Genomic DNA, 24,448 nt, shown 5'->3' on the forward strand with positions numbered 1-24,448 from the left:
CATGCTCCATCTTTTGTGAGCAGGTTGGTTCTGTTCACAAGCAGCTAAAGCTGGGTTTAGTGTTGGCGGTGCCCTTAGCAACAATCTATGTTGCCGCCCCTGATGGTCTTCTTCTCCAAGGTTTCTCTCAACACCACCCTCCAACCGTGCTCCTCGTCTCTCCATATGACCCCTCTCACAAGTATTTCATTTTATAGTAGTACTCATACCAGTGCAGGGTGTCGGGAGTACTTTACATCACGCATACACATTATACATAGACAGTGAATCATACTTGTATAAATCATTGTGTAGGAAATGTCACAAAAGACAATCAGGACTTTAAGGTATAGGAGTTGCATTTCATCCATACTGGTAGGTCTGAATAAGAATAAACTTTGGATTTAAAACAAAACACAGTGGTTGGAGTAGGTATTACTAATAACTTATTTCTACCCAAATGAACCATTTTAGAGTAATGAAAGACTGGGCAAGAACAATAAAAACAACGTTGTAACTCATACCTTGCAGTTTGCGGTCAGCTCTTTAATGAGAGTTCATAGCTGACTGTGCTCTATTAGCTTTGTAACATATGAACTGGAAGTAATTAGAGGATCTCTTTGACAAAATCAGTAACCCACTGAGCTATTTACATAAAATACAATTCTGTGATACACAGTGCCCATGAAATTAAATGAATAAAAAAGTGATGTATAAAGCGCTCTTAACCCGCAAGTATCAAGGCGCTGCACCTAATGAATTCCAAAGCCTTATCCGGGATCCCTCAGAAAGGGAAAGGAATGAAACAGCCCTAAGCTACAAAAAAAGGGAAAGAAAAAAACAACTAATCTAATGACAACAAAAATGCAAGCTAATGACGTGAAAAGCCAGGTTTTTAAATTTTTCCGAAAGGCGACGGAGTCTTTCTCAGCACTGTATTTTGGCACGATATTCCATAGTTTCGCAGCTGCCACAGAGAAGAAGCGACTGCCCCATCTTGCATTTTGAAGTTTAGAGTCTACAGCTTTCTTGCCGGGGGCTGATCTCAAATGCCTGTTCGGCTTGTGGCTATGAAAAGTGGACCCGATTGCCACAGCTCCCTTATCATGAAGCCCAAGTGCCTTGAAGATCACGTGCTTTCTAATTGGCAGCCAGTGAAGATTCCAAAGACCTTCTTTCATGGAAAGATATTTCGGGATGTTGAGGATGAGCCATGCAGCTTTTCTATTGTCACAAAGGTGCTCGTTTAACTGGGGGCTGCAGCTCCTGTTGTTTACCCCAATTTTAGCCAGGAACCCACCCTCCCCACCGGGTCTGAGATCAGAGCCAGAAAAGCCGGAGCCAGGTAGAGCTTAGTGTAGTATGTCCATCTCGGAGCATCTCCTGCCACGCCTCCCTGATGAGATTTAAAAAGCTTATTGAAGTACCACTTAGTTCAGCCTCACCTTCCCATGGATCTGGCCTGGTCAAGTACATAACACATCAACCCAGAGGAAGTGGTTTTGGGCTGTTTTAAAGAACATCTCACATTGAATGGCCAGCAATGGATGTGATGGAACATGGCATTTACTAGCACTGAGATCAAAACAAAAAAGAAATACATCTGCCGGGTGACTTTTTGGGAAGTTGTCCTTACACAACTGCTCCCTGTGCTTCATTATTCTGATGCTGCTTACCTGGGAGTGTCAGCCTAAGCCCTAAATCAATGACCAGATATTACAGAAGTGCACAAAAGAGGGCAGGTGAGGTCAGCAGTAGAATCACTCTTGGATTTCCTGTGTGCCTGTTTATAAGGTCTAAGCCAGTGGAAATCGCAAATGGCTGCTGCTGAGATCCACATGTAATGTGAAGTTCACAAGCTTTACACCTTCCCTTTGTTCTTCACTGAAGTTCACTGTTTTCCAGCTCATTGTAATGATTAAGGCAAATCCAATCCACATAGCAAACTCAAGCTGCCAACCCCGAATCTTCTGGCTAGCACCAAGTATTGAAAATCTGGGGCTTGAACAATGGCATACACTGGCTCTGACAGCTTCACAGTTGAAAGATACCAGTATTCTTAGCTTGCTGAAACAGCATGGGGCACATAATCTCTATTGTCTATTCCAGGAAACATCCCAGCCGGGGGTGCTGAGGCTGGATAGGCTTGAACGGCGATGAGGGATTTGTCCAGGGTTTTACATGGTCACCACAAATGTAGGGAATCACACTGATAAAAGTGAACTAGTCATGTAACCTCCTCTCCATAGCGTGTGTGTACTGACTGTAAGACTGATTCAGAAATTTCTCATCCCCTTAAGACCCTATAAGATTGCTCTGCTCCACTAGCCAGCAATTGTTCAAAGTTCCCAGGATTAGGAATTTCAAGAGCAGGGGACACTTCTTTGCATTCCTGGTCCCCAAGCAATGGAACGCTCTACCTGAGTATTTAAGGAAAACTGAGTCAGAAGCAAAATTCAGAAAGGTATTAAAATCAGTTTTCTAATTTCCTAGTAGTTGCATCCGATTCTTTAGCTGTTAGCGCTGGGAGGACCTCATGGGTAGCGATGCGCTTTACAAACACTAAAGAATAGAATAGTCCCCTGAACCACTAAAGACCTATTCAGCAGAAGGCTTCGTAAATGTTTTCCAAACACAGGAGGTATGATAGTTTTTGAGGCCTGCTTAACTTCCAGCGTGTGGCGCTGGTAGACGGTGGTGTTGGCTGACCCCTCTAGAATCCAACATTATGCATAGTCTGTTCCAAATAATCTGAACTAAGAGAAATAAAATCAGCTGAGAGGCTTGCAGTAGCTTGAATATTCGCCGCTACCTTCCTCGTGTGTCATTGGCTGTAGATGGCCACACATTGCTCATTTGACTAGGTGTCCTTGACCCTAACAACTATGCTGACCTAATTTGAAAAGTCTTATCCTTCTGATTTTACACCGTTTAGGTTAGGATTTTTTTTAGACACCTGCATTTAATTTCGTCAATACTGAATATGGGCCGAATGCCTAAGGCTGGACAGTATCTTCTGCCTATGAGGAAGCCTGTTTACTAAAATTCTCAGCTATCTTCACTGGGACTTTACCATTGTGTGACCATTTGTTATTCAGTTTTACGAAGGACCCATTTCTGACTTCTTCTAACTCTACCAGGATAACAGATGTCGTTTACCATTAAGCCCATGGAATCCAAGGCCTGATTGATCCATTTTACAATGCATGCCTACTGTTAGAAAATGCCTCTTTTTAAAAAGCATTGTCACCCCGCATCTTTTGCTGACTGCAGTTGCAGGTTTTTAAACTCTGCACACAGCGGCTTTGCCCACCAGTCCCCAGTGTACGTGCTCTGATCCCGAAACACATAGACAAATTGGCTAATCTTCAGTTGGCATATGTAAAGTTCCAGTAAGGCCATAGTATATAGTGTAGGGAATACACCAGAGGCATTGAGGTTAAATGTCACGTGTGGACTGAACCATCTACTAGGCTGACCAGGGAAATCTGGATTCAGGCTGATCTGTCTAGCCTACCTGCTGCAGCTTTTAAGTGTGCAGGCAGACATGTTAAAATAACCCTTTTCTTCAAGAAACAACTCTACTTTAAAATATTAAGGACGTCACCCCTAAGTATGCTTTGTAGCTCACAAGGTATAGGGAGTCTAGCATTTAGCATGTAAGAATTTAACACTAGCATGGCCTAAAAACTATATTCACTGTATAGAGCGGTTGCGGTTTCTATGAAGAAAAAACTAATTTTAAATTAAAATACAGTTTTTTGTAACTTTGGTTGGAATAGTTCATGTAGTCCACCCAGTCACTTTTTTAATATTAAGTAAAAATCCAATTTAATTAAGTGGATTTTGATAAATATACAGAAAAATGACTTTTAAAAAGCAAAATGTTTCTTGCATGAACGTCCGGTAAACTGATTTGCATTAGCATTAGCCTACATGCAAATGCCCACCCTGCCAGTGTTTCCCCCTTGATGAGTGAAAACTTCTCCCAGCGCAGAAACAGTGACTTGGACCTTTGGCAGAGTGTGAGGTATGTGACTCATCACCTGTCAGGAAGGGCAGTTAGAGAGGTTTCAGCAGCTTAATTAACTTGTAAGGGATGAATGAATGAAGCCTGCTAATTCATATTTAAGTGTAAAGTGAGACCTGGGGAACAGGGGTCCTTCGATACAAGGGCCAACTGTGGTCAGGCTGGTTCCATTCCACTGGGTGGGGAGCTGGTCCCAGAACCAGTTTGCTGTTGTTGAGGAGGCGGGACTGCTCATTTCCCTAGGCACACTCCTATCGCTAAAAGGGGGGTGGTATAGAGATAGCTTTCAAAAACCATCTCAACGTCCAATGGACTTCCACCCTCAGCAATGACAGTTTGGAACTAGGCATTTTTAAAATTACCAGGTCTCCGTCTGATAGTTGGAATGGAGCTCTGATCTACCGGCCTCTAGGACCAAGAGCTAACTTTTCAAATGAATTGATTGAGCAGATAGCCATGCAAGTCCTAGCCTCCAGCAATTTTATTCTGCTGGGAGACTTTAACTTTCATGGCGAAGACCCATCGAATCCCGATGTGAACAACCTCATAGCTAGCCTGAATCAAATTGGACTTTCTCAAAAGGTCACTGCTCCCACTCATCGGGCTGGACATGCCTTGGACTTAATTTTTACTAATATAGATCTGTCCTGCTATCCTCCTTATCCCTTAACATGATCTGACCATTTTATGGTCATGTTTTCCTCTCAATCTCAGTCCACTAAGACTCTAACAGGAGCTGCAGCTCGAAAGAAGGAGCTACGTAGAACCTGGAATAACCTATCCCTGGATGTTTTCAAGGAGGTATTCCACCCATACTCACCAGAGAGCGCTCCAGCTGACTCCGATGTGTCTGGGATGCTGGAGAATTTCAATTCCATTTTAGTGACAGCATTCGACTCCATAATTCCCCTAAAAAAATACTGTCCAGCTCAACGGCGTCAATCTGCCCCCTGGTACACTGCGGAGCTTCATATTGAGAAATCCAAGTGTAAAACCCCGGAGAGACGTTGGAGAGTCTGTAAAGACTCGCTGGACAGACAGGCATACAAACTGTCCCTGTCCAAATACCACCAAAATATAAAAACTGCTAGACAAACCTTCATAATGAACCAAATTGATCAGGCCGGTAACTCATCCAAAGCCCTGTTTAACATAGTCAAAGACTTTGTATCACCCCAAGCATGTAGACAATCTCCAACAGAATCACAAGAACTATGTAACTCTCTAGCAGCCCATTTCCTCGATAAAATCGCGCAGATATATGCCAACTTTACTACTTCCAAGTCTCAGAATACTAAACCCCACATTAGACCTATAGAATTGGGTTCACCGACAGCCAGTATTCTCAAGCAGTTTGAACCTATTACGTCAAATGAGGTCATGAACTTCTTATCCTCTGCTAAATCTGGATCACCAAGTGACCTCTGTTCTCCCAGAACTATAGCCCTTCTAGCTCCTAGCTGTGCCTTGGAAATTCAAAAAAACGTTAACTGCTCAATACAATCTGGCATAATCCCCACCTCTTGGAAGGAAGCATATGTCCGCCCGATATTAAAAAAACAACTGCAGACCCTCAGGTACTTGGTAATTATCGGCCCATATCCCTGTTACCCTTGTTGGGAAAACAATTGGAAACGGCAATAAACAGGCAGTTAAGTTTCTACCTTGTGTCCAACAACCTCCTGGACCCTTCACAATCAGGGTTTCGTCCAGGTTTTAGTACCGAGACCGCTCTCCTGGCAGTGACTGACTCACTGAGGCGAGTAATGGACGCTGAAGGATCAGCACTCCTGATCCTCCTAGATCTCTCCACGGCATTTGACACCATCTCACACTCTAAGCTCGTGGAGAGACTATATTCCTGTGGTATCCAAGACACAGCTCTAAAATGGCTGCAGAACTTCTTGTCTGACAGACATCAAACGATCACACTAGGGCCTTACCACTCAGAGAAATCACGCTTGGATAAGGGCGTACCCCAGGGCTCCTCTCTCAGTCCAACATTGTTTAATGTTTATATAGCCCCACTGGCAAAAGTTGTAGAGCCATTGGGGTTTGAGATAATTTCATATGCTGATGATACTCAGCTTATGTTTACAATTGGCCCTGATATTGAATCTGAGAAATTCCGTTTCTCGGCATGCATGCTCGCTGTCTCTAACTGGATGACGGAGAATTGTCTTCAGTTGAACCCAAGTAAGACCAAGGTCATGTTAATGGGGAAAGCCTCAACCTTTTGGAGGGATGACTGGAGGCCAACCCAGCTGGGAGCCGCCCCCTCTCCAAAACAATCGGTAAAAAACCTGGGACTAAAACATGACCATGTATTATCTATGAAAGACCATATTGCAGCTGTCTCCAGCTCCTGCTACTACAGCCATGTCTCCTACGTAAGATTTTGCCCTACTTGCCCATTAATCCTCGCAGAACCCTGGTCCAGGCCATGGTGATCAGTCGCCTTGACTATGGGAATGCACTGCTGGCTGAAATAGGTACGACGCTGCTCACAAAGCTGCAGGTGATTCAAAACACCGCAGCGAGAATGACTCTGAATCACCCAGCTGGCTCCCCTTCAGCTCCGCTGTTGCGAGAGCTTCACTGGCTACGGTCCGTAAGCGATCACATTTTAAGATCTGCTGCCTCACCTATAATGCCAAAGGCCCCCTATACCTCCAAAGGAAGCTTACCAAACCGGTATCGGTTCTCAACCTTAGATCAAATTCCTTAGGACTCCTAATGGTCCCCCGAATACGTCTTTCTCGCACTGGTGGAAAGGCTTTCTCGTATCTTGCCCCTCGCTATTGGAACCAACTGCCTATTGCCTTACGCAAATGTACTTCCTTTAGCATTTTTAGGAAACAACTGAAAGATTTTCTGTTTTGATCCTCGGGTAACTTCTTCGACTCTGACTTCCTCCATCAGTTTATCACTAAGTTGTGCCGAGATGCCCCGGGGTGAGTCGCGCGCTCTAGAAATCCCCCTAACATAACATAACACTCCTGGATGGTCCGTCCAGGGCAGAATAGATCTGCCATCTCAGTTTTCCCTGTGAATGGTGCATTGTGGGTTAGTTTGCAGTGACACAAACAGGATATGCTACAAAAGGGGGAAGGTTTGCGCTTGGATACATTTTGCTCATTGGTCAGGGAGTGTCAAGGCACCACCCTCACTCACTGTCTAATAATAATGTAAAAGTGGCACCTCACCTCAGCTCCTCAGAAGACACATGGACCTGTGGAAGAACAGAAGAGGACTGGACTTGCTGCTCGTGGCCTATGTGGAAACCTGAAGGGTTTGGACCTTCTTTCACTTTCACCCAGGACCAAGGAGTGGACTTCAAGGGTCCATTGGCTGACCGCCTGTCTGGCTACGGGGACATCCAAAGCTGCAAGTGACCCTTTTCTTGGTCTGGTGTGACATGCTGACCAGTTGCACCTGGACAGGACCCTGCTAGTGGCCCACATTGGAGTGATTTGTGTCCCCTATGTGCTGTCTTTCAGGCCCCAGGAGCCTTAGAAGTGACCAAGAGAAGCTACTCCAAAAGGTTAGGAATAGTTTGACTTCTAAGACCTCTGGAGCTTCAGTGGACCTCGTGGTAAAGGTATCCTTTCTCAAGAGGACTTATATGTATACAACGTCCAGGCTTGACCCTAGAGAAGATTTTGAGCTCCCAAAAAAGTGACTAAAGTCCTGATTAAGAGTTTGGCAGATGGATTCTCCATCTCAAATGTGATAGATATCCCTGCGTTTTCGCTAATGACCAGGTTGACCAGTACCTGGGTGCGATTTCAGGCTAACTGTGATGGAGCCAAGATCAAATGCACCCAGTGGGCCCTCCTGGTCAACGTTTTTACCTTCTGAATTAATCTACTGTTTTGAAGCCAAAATCATCCAGTGGGGTATGGTTCAAGGCTATATCCTATGTGTTCTACTCGAAGTCTGATGTGCTGTAGCTAAGGACCCAGTGATGCCATTGATTTTGGCGGGATAAGCTCTGGGAAAATTAAAAATTCTTTCCAGGTTTCGTCAGTCAGATACTTTTTTGTAACAACTTTATTTAGGGAATTTTTGGTACAAAACATAGCATCACCTTCACAACTATCATCTATGACCAGGTGACCGAGGAATACGGGTTCATATATACAGTGATACCACAGTGCCCACATTTGTAGGTTCCACACTTTGACTTCCCACTGGTTTTCCAGCCTCAGCAAGATGCTTTTCATGCCTTTTCCCGGTCAAGATTTCCACTTTTTGACTTGTGGCCTGATTTAGAGCTTGGTAGACAGGTACTCCGTCACAAACACGATGAATATCCCATCCACCTTATTAGATCCTTTGGACACAGGGTATCTAACTTGTAGTGCACATCCGTGGATACAGACATCAACTTTGCAACATTGGAGAATTTTGACTTCCAAAAAGTAGACTAAGTCAGAAGGTAAACACGTTACTGGGACAAGCCCCTTGGCATGTCTGACCTTTGTTCATTTGTGATTAGTTTGAAATTGTGCCTAGGTTCTGGTCAAACGTGAACAGTGACTTTTAATTGGTGCTTAACTTTTTCTTGGCACTTTTTGCCCAAAAAATCATGTCTGGGAAACAATTGGATTGCATTAATTTTGTGTCCATTTTCTTTTTACATTATTCTCAATAGTTAGAAATTGGTTGTGGGATATTTATTGTGATGTGTGTAGACTTTTTATTGGTTTGCTACTTCTAAATACTTTGCAAGCTTTTTCCAAGTTAACCCTTTCTGCTCTGTGCCATAGCTACTTGGGCTAGAACTCTGGTTTAAATGAATGACATTGTATGTTTAACCTGGCAGGGTTTAGAGACTTATCACTTAAAAAGGAAACAGATTTTCCCCAAATATTAACCCATTTACTTTCACCCACCATGTGAAGACTTGGAAGCACAACATCTTCACACATGTGCCAGCTGCATTCACATGTAAGCAGATTTCCCCTCTGCTAAGAACTCAGAGAAAACTAACAACTGCAGGTAGTGATTTGCAAACAATAAATACATTAAAATGAGGTTGTTAATGGCTGAAAAACACCCTTCTAAATTAAAAGGTAATGGCCAGAAACTCTTTGACCTGTGATTCTTATTGGCGAGTACCGTTTTGCTAGAGTACATTTATTTTTCTGCAATAATTTTAGGAAAGTTCATTCTGCCCTGACAAGCCAATGGTTGTACCTGCCTCAAGTGCGTTTTAGCTTTGATCTTCCTGTATGAAATCCAGTTTCCCACATTTAAAGGCCACTAATAGCATACCTTTGCAACATACATGCAATTATAAGCAAGCTATTCATTTGAACGATGCTGGCAGTCCTCGGCCTGCTTGTACTTGCATTATCGTGTTCCTTGATTGTTTTTAATAATACGAGTTTGTTTTAGGCAGGGGGTCATTTTCTCATTTTAGAGAGCTAAAACACTCTAGCTTTTAGCTTCAAATTTCCAAAAGAAGAGGCAGATGTTGCTGCTCTCTTGTACTACATAAAAGCATCGGCCTTATTAATAAAAACTGTGACCTGTTACAGGTCATCACACACTCACATTGGTCTTTTGTAAAAGTTTTTGTTTGTAAAGTTTTGAGGTTATAAATATCACCATTTGCTTCCTGGCCGAGCACCAGTCGGAGACAGTCTTTTCTATGTACAGCACAATGGCACTAGGACCATTTTATTGATTTTTGGCGCTGTAGGAAAAGCTGCCCTCTTCTTCTACCTCTTTGCTTCCCTCCTCCTCCACCTAGCACGAGGGCCACCTCTGCTTCTTCTTTGGACATTCAGACGATTAGATGTCCGAGATAACACACCAAGGAGAATTCCTTTAGGGGGGATGGGTACAGAAGAAACTATTGCATATATGCCAACAAGGCCTTTAACCCTGTATTGCATTCTCCTAATCGATATGTGTATTATTGAGTAATGCTGTGATTACAGTGATTTCTTTCAAGTAGGTCTGATCATCTTGAACTTCCTGAAAGTAGTACCTAAATGGTTGACGTGGCATAGTTATACTCTTCTATTCTATTTTTTTTTTTTATAATTCTTTTTATTTGCAAAAATCAACTCGTTGGTCATTACACATATATAATCACATTTCTTACATTGTTGCAGTCACAGATTCTTATACAAATCTTATCACTTTAGATGTCATATTACACACGCTGTTGGCAATACAGAGGTCATTAGGGTGTTAATGGTTCGTCAAGGGAGGGGATCATGGGAGGTTCACACAAGTTTTCACGGTATTCATTCCATTTTGACCAAACTGCCACCCATTTCCGGGGACACCCCCGGGCCACATAGACTGTCTTCTCTTGCAGCATACACCAGTCCATATCTTTTTTCCACTCACTGAGCGTTGGAGGTGTGCCCGCTCCCCATAGGCGTGCTATATGGCGCTTTGCTACTCTTCTATTCTTGAGAATACCTTTGAAATCATTGAGTACCACGGTTCCTAAGCGACCTAGGGCCTCATTACAAGTGTAGGTGTTAGTTATCGCACATGATATAAATAACAATACTATGGGGTACGTTATTTACCATGGGCAATACATTTACACCTATTACAAGTTTGTGGGGAATAACAAGCAGATTTTGGTGTTTAATGAACCAAAATCCGCATGTTACGGAAATTACCGTATGGTTTTCCCCTGTTAATTTTTATTTGGTTTGACCAGCCGAAATGTAACAAAGGTTGAGGTATTTAGCACATCCGATATTTATCGTATACGTTAATTAACAATCCGCTCGTAATTCCGACCAATGTGCAAAGAGGGGTTTGAAATTAACGACCCATTCGTAATTGGTCCCTTAGTCTCCCTTTTGGGCCAGGCTTCAAATGAGACTGAAGACCTGTTCTTTTTAGTGGTCCAACATTTTTGGAGCATTGTTTGTGAGTTTCCAAGCTAAAAAGTGCTAAATTGTGAGGTAAAGATTTGACAGCGCAAGTCAAGAGATTCCTCCTCTCACATTGATTGATTAACATAGGATGTGTTCTTGAGGTTCTGGGATACAAAGAACAATGGTTCACTTGTAAGACTTTAATTCATTTAAACTCTTCAAGGTAAGTTATTTTCCAAAGCAAGTGATGAGGTATATATATGTGAGGAGAAAAGTTAGGAACGATCAATAAGATTTCTAATCTAAAATGTAACAGAAAGAATCAAACAGGGATTATAGAAACGATGATTTCAGTGGTTAATACCCCCAGGTGACACCACAGATAACAGAAACATGTGTATGTGTGTGTGCATACAATGACTAAGGTTCCTAGCACTAGGCTCAAAAAAGTTGTGTTTCCCTTTGCTTGGTCAATTGATTTGGAAGGTAAAACTATTAATCTTCCAAATTTGTGAAGTTACTGAACTTTTGAGAGAAATTTTTACAGTAATTCCTAGTTTCCTCATTGTTAAGGTGCACGTTTCTGAAACTATGTCTCGTTTACCATGTGGCATAGGTCACTTTTTGGCTTATCCGGTCTGGTGCTTGCCAGACCTTTCTTTGTTGCACTTTTACAATCTAAACTTGTGATCATTGTACTTTTTTAGTAATTAGTTGCTCGTTTTTGGAGGTTTTCAGTGAATAGATATTCTGGTCTGCCATAGTTCCTTAAACAACTATAGTGGGAAGCAGGGGTGTTGTGAACTCTCTACTTTAGCAGAAATAGCGCGGTTTGGGTGGCTGGATAGATGCATGTATGAATGAGTCAAAGGGTGGATGAGTAAAAGAGGAAGGATGGATGAGTGAAAGGGTGGATGGATGATGAGACAAACGATGGATGAGTGAGTGAAGGGATGGATGGATGGATAAGTGGATGAGTGGGTGGATGGATGCACAGATGGATTGAGTAAAAGTATGTTTTTCATGTGAAAGGGATAAAGGAAATTGAAAGAATTGTGCACATGCACCTTCTAACTGGTCCTTTGCCTATAGATAGTCCCCACTGTGCTCAACTGTAAGAGTAGGATGTGCAAAAACTGTAAAAGCATTCATTTCTGCAAAGTAGCCCACTTTGCTCAGATACGCCTGGACGTTGTTAATATATGCAATAACTAATAATCGTGCCTTTGAGAATTTACATCTTTTTCCAAGGGATAAGTCCCATATTTGCACAATGTGTAAGCCACATCTCCCCTTCTTGAGAAACGTTGTCCAGGTAGGCTTATGTTTACAATCACTTTCTCCTTTGCAATGAAACATTTGAGGTGTTACCTACCACAGTTACAAATGTGTTCACTAAGTAGCCTGATTCTGACTTTGGATAATAAATCCCTCTGGTGCTAATTTCAGTACAGAAAAAAATGGTATTAAATTATACGATCAATGGAAGACGGAGAGGAGCATAATTAAATAATTGTTTCTTAATCGTGTTCCCAGCTCCGCCCAGTGTGTGTTTTAATAACATTATTTGATACTTTCAACGATGCATTTTAAATAATTTATGCAGCAGAATATGTCTCATGGCACCCTTCCTTTCTAAGCGTATTCCCTCAACCTTGGGATGCTGTTAACAATATATATTTTTTATTGCCAAGTCCCACTTCTAAAATATTGTTTTTAGTTTTTCATTGATGCTGTTTTTATTTAAATTTTTCTGTAAATTAATCTTAAAATGTTTGTTAATGCATAAAGAGAGTGCCTGGTATAGAAGATAATTAAACATTCGACTTCTCGTGATGCAGGTATAAGTAGGGTGGACGTTTTCTGAAGAGGTGGATTACATCTGTTTTTTATATTTTTCAGTGCAAATTACATACACACGATGATTGCGATGACAATAGTTGTTACCAATGGTAAAATTTTGCTTTGACATCTGAGACGGTCGTCGGTCGACCTGCAACTTGGCGCACTCTATCGTGCATGGGTGGTGAATGAAAGCTAGTTTGGTGAGAGCATATGATGACTGAGGATGGGTCAGCAGGCCTCAGGCCACAGCGAGGGCCAACATCTAGCTGTACACAAAGTGAAACTACTTGGGTAAACTGTAGACCCATGGAATCTCTTACAACACAACTTGCTTGCAGTATAAGTTTGTTACAATCAATGCAGCTAAAACTCTTCAAGTATATGCGGGCCAAAAAAGAACACGCACCCTACCCTGTCTCTTTGGAAGCATTTCACTCTTACGCTGCTCTCTCTGAGGTGTGGTGGTATTGTGAGTGTGTGCGGTTTGTGCATGCGCAGCATCAATTTATTGCTGAATGCCAGTTTTAGATTTTGTCTTTCTGCATTATTAGAGCTATATAGGCCCAAACTATTGGTACAATAAATATTTTAGCCTCCCTCCATTGGTTGATAAGCGGAAGTGAAGTTCTGCACCTGTGTTGTTGCTGTGCTGCTGCTCGCCTGCTGTATCTCTAAGAGGTGTGGGTGTAGCATTCATGTTTTGGAGGTACTTGCTGTGCTCAAGCCCTACCTTGACCTGTATGCAGCTAGTTCAGTACCTACTTCAACTGCAGCACTATGGCACCACGTCTGTTGCACTATTGAACTAAAACTGCCGCGCTTATATACAACCCTACCATGAAATACCACTTCTACTACAGCACTCAAACACTACAACTGCAACAATCCAGTTCCATCTAGTTAATATTTTCCTGATGTCCAGTGGCACGGCCGTCAAGACAAATACACATCCACCACATATACATCCATCACGGAAGCATAACTCTAATTGTATATTCTTGTGATGAAAGTGTAGGTTTCTACCACCAAAGGGAATAAAATCCAGCAATGTGGAGTCCCATAGAATGCGCCCTAGTAAAATCCATTCTTTCTTGCTAGGTTTCTAGTTCGTCTATCTTTTTGACACTTGCAAGCGGACAAGTCCATGAACATTGACCATGGCAATTGATTTGTAGAGTCCGTTGGGTGGTTGTTCCGCTTTCATTTAGGGTTCTCGCTTTTATTTATTTTGTGTTACACTGCTATTATCATCCAAATCGCCATATAATCCACGACAGCCAGTGGACATAAGAGTATAAATATGTTCTTTTTGTTTCAGGAACTGAAACAAAACTGGGGAACAAATAGCACGCTGCATGGAGCTCCCCATGAATAACACTTGGGTCGGTGGAGGACGAAACCCTATTGCTTTGTATGTAAGGTGATCGGAGATCCATCGTCCATGTCTCGAGTGTGGAGTGGGAGTTGACCAGTGTCCTTGAATCGGCCAGCTTTTTCACCTCTGCCACCAACTATCCGCGTAGCCAGCTGCCCATGCTTCTTCTCCACAGAAAATCTGGCACTCAAAAGGAGTCGCACTGGAAGAAAATGCCATCCAAGGGAAAGTACTTTATAAATGATAATGAAGATTTGAAGGACTCGGACCTCCTCTATGAGTCGTACCGCTGTGCCAGCCACCATTACCCGCTGTTGCTACATCTGCTCTTCATCTCCATCACGTCGTGCCTCACTCTGATCATCTTCTTCTTTGCCTCCTACCCTCTCTATGTGAGTACAGGTATTCTTCAAACGAGGTCATTCCTTTAATGCATGGGCTTGAGGCCAAAAGTGTTAGGGTGATAAAACTACACTATATTGTGCCTACTTTCCTTCTGTGATGACTGTTCATTGGAAGGTTTGCTAGATATTCTGTTGTATTTGTGTCTATCTATGCATGTATATGGTATCTATGTAGTCAAGAGCAAGATGAAAGATGGAGCCTTTCGACTGTAAAGAATCTAAGGCAAAGACACAGTCAACGTTAGATTGGATGAGTTGCCGGGTTCAAAGAGCGAAAGTGGACTGTTACTGCATCGTACTAGAGTACTCTTTAAAGAGGTCTGTCTTCAGCCGATTTCGAGCTAAGTTATAGTAGTACTGGTGGATATAAGTATGTTGTTCTAGATAACCCATATGTCCCTTGTGTTTTCTTATTTGCATCTCCAGTCTTGTTTCCTAAGTAAGCACCACCTTAAATTAGTGCAAACGCATACCTGTGCATACATTTATGAACAATAAACTACTGTAAATTTAGGAAGCAACTCAAAGGCCTCCTATTTTAAAACACCCTCATCGGTTCCTGTCTTTGATTCACAAGCAGCACCGAGATGCCCTAGGGTGATTTGTGCGCTATATCAAGTCGATTTAACATAGCATAAGATAGCACTAGAAATAGAAGCGCACTACCTATTGTACAGCCTTGAATCTGGCAAATTCCTCCAAACAAAAAGGAGGAGCTAGCTAGTCACAGGATTCTGCCCAGTCGTCAACTTTCACTGCCCTAGTAATATGTCCTGGTCGTGGACATCTGCAGTTAAGTGCCACTGCTAGGGGCTTTACTAGAGAGAAGCTTTAGGGTGAAAGATGCATATTTTCATTTACGTGCATTTCCAGTTACTTTATGTACAATAGTTGTAGTGCGCTAACCTAGCTATCATGCAGAGGAGCATGCCGGATGATTGGGTGGAGATACAGGTTACTAAGGAAGGCTGCTGCTAGGGGATGTAACTCTTTAAAAGTTGTCTCACGTTAACAGAACACAGGTAGTTACATCACGCTAATGAAAATGACAAAAGAAAGGATATGTATAGTCTAAAATTAAGAATAATTTTTTTACTAAGTATTTATTTAAAATACACCTATCAGGAATGACAATAAAATTTAGCAGACATTTGAGGGAGTCCTACTTGACGGGTAAGCAAGTATGGGGAAGTGGATAATTTCAACAAAACAATCGAAAAATTGCCTGCCGGACCTATATTTCTTTGAGGAGTCAAAATTGATAAACCCAGAAGGTGACCGAAATACTGGCATACTATAATATGTGGTTCTATATACTTAATTTTCTTTTCACACACACACACTATATACAAAATTCATCCATCAATCAATTCATATGCATGCATATTATTGATTGTGCAACATTGTTAATTTTTACAAAATCTGTTTTTCAATTTTCCTTTTGCCTACATACAAAGAAGCCCACTCCATCAACCTTATGCATACCATACACATATACACTCCAGTTCAATCATCCCAATACAGACTCTCTTGATATAAAAATAAAATCACTAACAAATCAAACACTAAAATACATTTGTTCAGATCCCCTCTGCATGCCCACTTCTCTTCCCTTTTTATTGGGCAAATCAGGATGTCTTTTGACCTGCTTTTTGGTGCCTTATGCCCTAAAGCAAAGATCACCTTCAACACGATACACAAACTTTGTTCCTTATAGCATAAGCCAGGGTGAGGGGGTAGCCTTGAAGTATGGCACATAACCAAAACAAGGGCTCCACTGCAAATCCATCTCTGTATCATAGAATATTGGATGTTCTTGCCCTACTTTTACTTTGTAGAGGAAAGGAATTATAGCATATGCTGAAGAGGAAGGAGTCGAGCACCTACAAGCTGCTGTAAGAGAGAGGAGCATATGGCGGAAGTATAATGCGTGTTAAGGTTTGCCTCACTATGAAATTCCTTTTCTCAATGAAGTAAAAGCAGTCCAAGAACATCTCGTGATGTACGTGTAGAGACAGATAGGAAGCATGTTGACTAACCTTACTAGGAGGATTTCAAACCTCTTTGGAATATGGCTAAGCTGTCTGCACAGCCTCCTGTGAGTCTTGTATTTGCTCCTAAGCATGACTCTCATACAGATTGCTGCCTCATACGAGTAAACCCTGGAACTCCTCCCATTCATTACATGCATGGCAAATTAACTTGGAGCAGTAATCAATCACATCTAGAAACCGAAACTAGAATTGCTTCCTAGCACTCTTTGTCCATGTTCAAAATAAGAGCTTTTGATGAGCTAGAGTAGATATTATAAAATTATATGATCATTTTTATTTAAATATCGATGTGAAAAGATTGTACTTTTTCATGATTTTATTTTGAAAGGCATATATCGCAAGCTAGCTCTCATCTAGACTTTCCCAATAAGGGAGACAACGGATTTACCCAGGATCTCACAATTTGTTTACATTAGGAAGCCAGGATTGAGATGCTTTCATGGATAGTTAAAGTTTTTCCTACTGAAATAAAAACGATGACACAAATTGTCCAGTCTGTGTATGACAGAGTGGACGTGGCAAGGTCTGTAGACATTCTTCTTTCTAGCAAAGTATTCTGAAAGGTGCTGTCTCCCCAACTCAATGCGCATGTTAGATTTTTACACATATCCTCTTTAACCCTCTAACGTCCTTCTGTTGCTGGCTCATGAATAATGATTCTGTGGTAACTTTACAAATCATATTTTGGGATATTTAAAGGAAGTCTTGAGCTCCCCTTTACAACTAATAAACATATTTTTTATTAACCGAAATGGTTTGCAAATGTGATTCAAAATGGACTGCTTGATCCTAGCCAAATCCCACTTCAAGGTGAGCTTGCACACTGCACTCGTTCACGAAGTGACACAAACCGGGTATCACATAGCCTTATCTGAAATTCTCCAGAGTGCAGTGCAAATTTGAGATGGAACTATTTTTTTAGCTCAATGGGCAGCTGCAAGTATTTTGCCATTTCTCTGAGTTCCATTAATTAATTTCCTATTACTGAGGCCTGTCTTTTACTTTTTGACTGACGTGTTCTTCCACGTATGTGCTTTACTATTGCAACTCAAATACCACCCAATTTAGGCGCATAAGCCATGTCAGATTAATGGTCGGTTGGAGTAATGGTGTCCAAGGTCAATTGGGCAAAGTCATGGGGTAGCACAACTATAGTGCATTCTTTGGTGATGTGAGATTCCACTAAACACATTTCCAGTACAGCTGTGATATTTTGTGTTGATAATAGGTGTTGAGAGGTCCAGCGACCTCTCGATTTCCATGACGCGTTGTAGACCTGCATGCAATGAGTGTATTTTGCATATATGATCAATTTTAGTTTTGTTATGGAACCTCCACCATGCCACCTTGTAAAGGTATGTTTCTGCTCTGTTTGTCACAGGATCCCAGTGAGCACCTTGCCTTCGTCATTACAGTATTAGTCACCCTGGTAATATTCTGCGTCCTGTATATGCTGGTGCGCTCTGAATCCTCTGTTGAGAGGCGGCTGACACTATTAGCGGCCCTGATATGGATCTGCCTCATGACCATCGGCTATGTCTTGATTTTCGACAAAGGTGCTGTTTCCGCGTGGGATCAGGTATTTTGCTTTATTCTAATTTATCGTCAAATCAGTTGATGTCTGTATTGCTGACATAGCTTTTGCACATCAAGTACAGTGAATAATCCAAAAATTAAAACTTTAAGTGCACAAGATTGAAGACTAGGTTTAATAATATCTAACTGAATACGCATTACAAGTAACCACAAAATAGAAAATTCATGCCAAAAGGTTCCATTTGATCTTTAACAACCTCAGTTGAAAATCGGGGCATGGGACAAACTGCCAAACCTGGCTTTAAAGTGCATCAAATATCACACCTGGCCTAGTAGTCTTTCAGGATAAGCTCCGTCCATTTATTAAACGCATATAATACAATATAACGAAGGGGAAAACAGGACAAGTATTTTAATCACTTTGCAGTAATTGCGTATTTAACATTAAAAAAAGTTTTTAGTCGTTTTTTTAAAAAAAATGAATTTTTTTTTCTCATGCATCCATATTTTATGGTCACAGTTTAGGGGCAGGCAATAAAAGGTTTGCATCATACATTGCTTACATTGTTGTCACTATGTACTAAAATTGTGGTTTATTGTCCACTTCACCGTTCAGAAGACCGGGGGGGGGGGGGGAGAGGAGGGGTGCATGCATCCGGTTTGAACATGCGAGTGCCCAAAGATGCTGCACCATGTGCAGACCTGGGTTGTGCGCCATATTAACAGTAAAAGCACACTCTTCCGTACACAAACTGGCAGAGCTCGTATATGTTTAGATAATAAAACAAACCAACACTGGACAGTGATACAAGTGTATAATCAGGCCCCTGTAGGGCCCCCCACATAGATAAAGGTCTATACATTTTTGTGAGATTTAGATGACTCGCAGGGCCCCTCCCCACATGCTGCAAGGGCCCCAACATTTTGTGTTATGCCACCGGACAGTGGTTCACCTGGTGTTACCTATCTGTGTGAGGTGGCCCCTGAATGTTGCCTACATTCCCAATGCGAGGCGGCGTACTACGAGATTGCATTGATTCGTGGTGTGGGATCAAGGCCAAGGTGCCCCTTCAGCAGCTGCCTGTCACAATTTACCCTGTCAAGCCAGATGCACACCTGGCCACACCCCAGACCTAGTGTTTATTTTTTTAAAGCAGAGTGACCACTGAGTATACCCTCTGTTATTTAGAGAGGGGACCTCAGCCTTGCTACATTACTGTAAGTTGAGTGCCAGTTCTCCATGAGACCTAAGCTGCATCGGAAGCATACTCTGATGTAACTGTACTTGAAGCTAGCTTTTGAACTGCTTGAGTTTGGGTACCATCTAGAAGTCATTGCTGATAGTGGGTCAGGTAAGTCCAGTGTGTGGTTGTGTGGCTGTGAGAGATATGTACCAGCCTCTGATAATGAAGAGTCTATTTGACAAACCGCTGGATTGAAGGTTTGGTTGCATAGCTCAGTTCTACTATACCCTGGAGATTTTCTATTCAAGATTTCCAAGTTCCTCATCAGCGAATTGACAGTTCTGGAAGTAAATGCATAGGACGAGACACGATCCATTTTGGGTGATGGTGGGGATAGATATTGTAGCCGGCATGTGAAGTTTAAGTATAACTAGGCAGATGATTCTCAGCTTGGAGCACTTGACGGCATGGCTGATCAACGAGTGCTTCTCAAGATGTAGCAATGCACAAGGAGAGGAGAGGAGGCAAACATCAGGAAGAGTAAAAATATAAACACAAGGTCTTTCCCTCTATCACAACAAATGGAATTGCTTTCTTAAGGGCGAACCTTACGATAAGATGTATGCATGAAACATTGCATGATCCTCAAGACTCTTGTTCGCCGCCTGGATTGCAGTGAAACTGGATTTGAGATGCAAGCAAGGGCTAACCAGATCCCAGGAAAGTGCAATCTAATTACCTTGAGTTGGATCTCTCACCTAAGTATATATTTGAAGATGAATTGAAATACACATAATATTTGATCACTCATACTTGGGTTGATAATCCAGCTGGTAGGAAATTGGGCTTTGGACATATAATGAGAGTGTATGCTATACAGAAAATACGGATACATTTTAGTTCTATTTCAGGACTGTGTAAATTGGTATGAAAGGAAATCCATTGTGTTCACTAGTTGGTAACCGTTATGAAACCAGGAGACATTCTGTGCATTTCCTTATGCCTTATTTTTGGATGCATATTGTTTTCTGACCAATCACCTATGTGCCACAATAGAAACTGGTGAATAGAAATTTGCAACATAAAACAGTTCTGTTCATTAGCTGACTCACTATAGTATATGTGACAGTAGCAGCCGGTATGCCAGTAGAGTCTGGGCATTCAGTATATACTCAAACCAATGGTTCATCTGGAATTCATTCATATGAACTTTAGATAGATGAGGGAAGAAATGTTATGTAATGTTAGGGGAATTTATAAAGCACATGGCAACCCGAAGCCATCCCAGCGCTTTTGGGCAACACAGACTATGACCGCAGGATCCTTAGGGGTTTCTTCACGGACTGGAAGGTTTTGAGCCTTTTCCTTGAGGACAATTAATTATCAATTGTCTGCAAAGAGAGGGTCAGGGAGTTCCAAAGTTTTGCCACGTTAAATCTAAAGGATCTTCCTCCCTTTTCACTTCACGGATGGGACTACAGCCCGTAGATTGTGAGCAGATCTAAGAGCTCTACCAGGTTAATAGAGAACAATCTGCTGTCTGAAAATATTCAAAGCATACAAGTAATGTAGTACAACCAATTATGGGTGCTTTTAATTAAACCAGAAATGTATAGTAACTACACGCATAGTGTACTAATTTGTAAACCACATAAATGTTTTTGTATGTGGCTGTAATGTACGTAAGGACTGTGTTTTTCCGTTATAAATATGCCACTGTGTCTATAGGCCACTGGGAGCAAGATGCCTGCTGTTTGTAAATGCAACACTTTGAAAAGGGAGAAAATTAAAATTGTGTTTTATGGAATGCATATAAACAAAGTTAACTCTTCAGATTAATTTTCTCCCATTTCTATATGTCGCATTTACACAAAGCAGGCATCTTGCTCCCATTGGCTGGTAGGCATGCTGCCATTTTTAGGTCTCGCCTGACCCAGCGCATGCGCTGGTCTGACGAGACTTATTGAGAGGGCTCCAGAAAGTGCTACTAGGCCAGCCTAGAGCTAGAGTGCATGTGCGCGGGCGCGCGCGCCGCGCTTTACCGCGATTACTTTCACTTTCGCGGCTGCATGGCCGCTTGGCATAGCCAATAGATCTCGCTTTTGGGACCTTATAAGTATTTAGTTATGCAACTGTTGTTGTATGGCTAAACACTTATAAGATCCCAAAGGCGAGACCTATTGGCTATGCCAATGCTTGTTAAGTTTTACCTGCACAGCGTTTGTGAAATCTCTTGTTATTAAAAAAAATTCTTCCAAGCGGCTTACATCCTGCCCATTACTTACCATTTGTAGGCTTTGCGGTCACTCACATTTTCTTGCTTCTCACTGGTCGGAAGCCTCATGGTCACATCATCAGCTTTCACTTTCCCCTGCTGTTCCCTGGAGCTTGGACCGAGTACAGTTTTCGGCTGGCGGCTGTCCTTCCACTAGCCAAGTGCTTCCGAAGTGCTTTTTTTTTTTACTTTCTTCCCACACTCCATACAAGGCTATTCTTTTTGTGGAGTATAGTGTATTTATTAATGTTTAATAATATTGAAACTGATTTTAACTACTTCATAATTTTTTCGTCATGTAATTGTTTGGCACCAATATGTTGCATTTCGAGACACTTCAGTTCTACCTACGTCGTTATTCGGTCTCAGTTACGACCTTACTGGCCTGCGTGAAATATTTACTAGCATTGGGCTTGAATGTGAGTAAACTGATTTTCCAGTGCCAGTTTAAGTATGTTTATTTTACCAGGAGCTTTCCAGAAGTCTATCGGATTAAAATAATATTGAATTATGTGAGCGCTTGAATTCCTGGAGAACTTTGAATTGTGCACCAGAAGTCTGGCCGTGGAAGCTTTGGCTCGAAATCTATTTACACTTTTCCTGTAAATATTTGAAATTTGTCCTTATGTTATGCCCAGGTTAATGTTGCAAATGCTGTGAACAGATGGTGTGCTGTAGAAATGTAGTGTTACTTAAATACAGCAGGCAATGCCGGCATTTTAGCCTGCTTTTAAGCGCTCTCATTTTAGTAACAGGACAAACGGGTGATTGCCCAGATGGGCGTAGTCAAAGGGGTGTTGGATTGGGCTGAGACCAAGTGTCTAAAAGTCCAGTTCAGTCATGTAGCCTACACTGCAAAAAGAAGCTCCAGAGGCACAGAGATCACCGCATCACTCTGTGGTAGACTGCACCAGTGACCCTTGTGCAGAGCTCACATTTTGTCTGTCAGCTGTGAATAGCTGTGGACCTAGTACTTCCTAAACTACATTGCCTTTTTAGGCCGAGCCTAACGGCAGCATGCATGCTGTAATAGAGTATGCAGTGGAAGCCCCGCCCACTCTCCTCCTATATTTGTTATTAGCTTGTGCCATTGTCCTTCGGGAAATGCTGGCTTCTGATTCGTAAATAGGCTTGTTGGTCCCTCCTTTGTACTGACTTGTCTGCATTTGTTACCGCCCATAACGCCTGGACCTTTTACTTGTGACATTACATGGTCTCCTTCATAAGTCGGTAAGCACTATTTTCTTTAATGATCTTCCCTATTCCACCCACGACATCTCAGCAGGCCCTCTAGTTTTACTAATGTATATATTTAAATTATAGCGCATCCGCTTTAACTATAGCAAATGCGCTTATTCTTTTATTTTATTAATAGTGCAGGCCGCTTTCGTTAGGGCCGAGCAGGGTTTGGGGCACAACGTCATAGTTGCACCAGCAGACTTAGTTACCCGATCTCTGCGTTCGAGAAGATGGGATGTTATTAGCAATCATCGCGTTCACTGGTGAGATCGAGTTTCCTTGTCTCCTCTACCCTTAATGAGCTTGGTTACGTATTTTAATGCATTTATCCTTTTTGAGTGGGAAGGATGGATGTACAGAAAGAGACTGCTTTCTGCGGTGCAACTGGTTTACGCAGGTGTGGGGCGTGCTTGAGGTAAGGTAAGGCAGCCGCCTTACAGTTCTATCAGAAAGGTGCTGCGATGATGGCAAGCCCTTCCTGGAGATTTGCATAATTAAGTCGTAAACTCACCGCAGCATTCCTGCTTCTGATTTTCAAATCTTCTGGAATAACGTGGTCTAGCGAGAAAGCGGACAAGAGACCATGATCCCTGGCTGCACGGAACTGGCTCCACCCCCCACCCTTCGTGGCTTGGCAGCAGCCATGCGGGTGATTAATCTCTGGGGGGCATGCCAAACACGTAGCACTGCTATTTCCACTCCCCCACTGAAGAAGGAAGAAAAACATTTGCAATGTAATAGGACTCGCATTTACACAAGTTAAAGCTATTGGCATTGTTAATGACAATGCCTTTTATTTATGTTTTAGAAAACAAAACATAAATAAAATGCATTGTCATTTGCAATGCCAGTAGCTCAAATGCAAGATTGATTGCATTACAAATGCTTTTTTTTATTTATGTTTTAGTTGCATTTATGTAGTGTAAACTCGATTTGCAAGTGCATGTGTTTGTCCCGTCATCTTCTTGCATCGTATTGCCGTTTACATTTTTTATTTTACGGGCATTTATGTAGCGCAAACGTGACCCATAAGTGCATGTGTTTGTACTCCATCATCTTCCTGCTCCGTTTTGCCTTTTATTTATTTTATAGCTGCATTTATGTAACGCAAACTCAACTTGTAGGGATTGCAGTCCATTACATGAGCCCCACTTAGATTACACAGAGACACGTAGTGAGCACTCCATAAAAGGGCATTTGTAGCCATCTTCTCTCCTACACAGCATGTTAACCCACCACCCCCAGCCCACGGCCATGGTTTTAAACTAATCCCAAAGTATTAAATAAACAACAAAAGAGTGCGTCCAAAAGAAAAAGAGAAACTGCAAAAGAAGTCTCGCTTGTTTATTAAGAATGTAGTGTAGTTCCTATTTCCCTAATAGGCTCTGCGCATTGGAATAATATACCCTATAGATTTGGCATAGGGCTGAGATCAGTATGCCCCTATCGAGTATATTAAACTTAATTAATTTGTACCTGCTAACTCAGAGGTCACTAGAAACTCCTTGTACACTCCTGGCAGCCGCATAAACATGACAACTTTGTTTCCCTTTAGAATCGGAACACTCTCAGAATTGTGGAAACAGATAACCGTTTCACTCAGCTATTCGTGCGTGCTTACTTTCTTCAGAGTTACACAGAAAGAATAGACGGGCGTTTCAATAAAAGGA

The 24,448-nt window shown here is 42.0% G+C and overlaps 1 protein-coding gene across 4 annotated transcripts in view; it reads left to right on the forward strand.

The window, feature by feature from the left end:
* The window catches only part of ADCY7 (adenylate cyclase 7), a 621,989-nt gene that overhangs the window by 339,603 nt on the left and 257,938 nt on the right, over positions 1-24,448 (forward strand). For all 4 annotated transcript variants that reach the window (XM_085639173.1, XM_085639172.1, XM_085639171.1 and 1 more), the window contains 2 exons: positions 14,030-14,478; positions 17,926-18,123. In XM_085639173.1, coding sequence (XP_085495299.1) covers positions 14,245-14,478; positions 17,926-18,123 — 432 coding nt within the window. In that variant the 5' untranslated portion in view covers positions 14,030-14,244. The remainder of the gene's footprint in view (positions 1-14,029; positions 14,479-17,925; positions 18,124-24,448) is intronic.

This window comes from Triturus cristatus, chromosome 12 (genome assembly GCF_964204655.1).
Source record: "Triturus cristatus chromosome 12, aTriCri1.1, whole genome shotgun sequence".
NCBI lineage: Eukaryota > Metazoa > Chordata > Amphibia > Caudata > Salamandridae > Triturus > Triturus cristatus.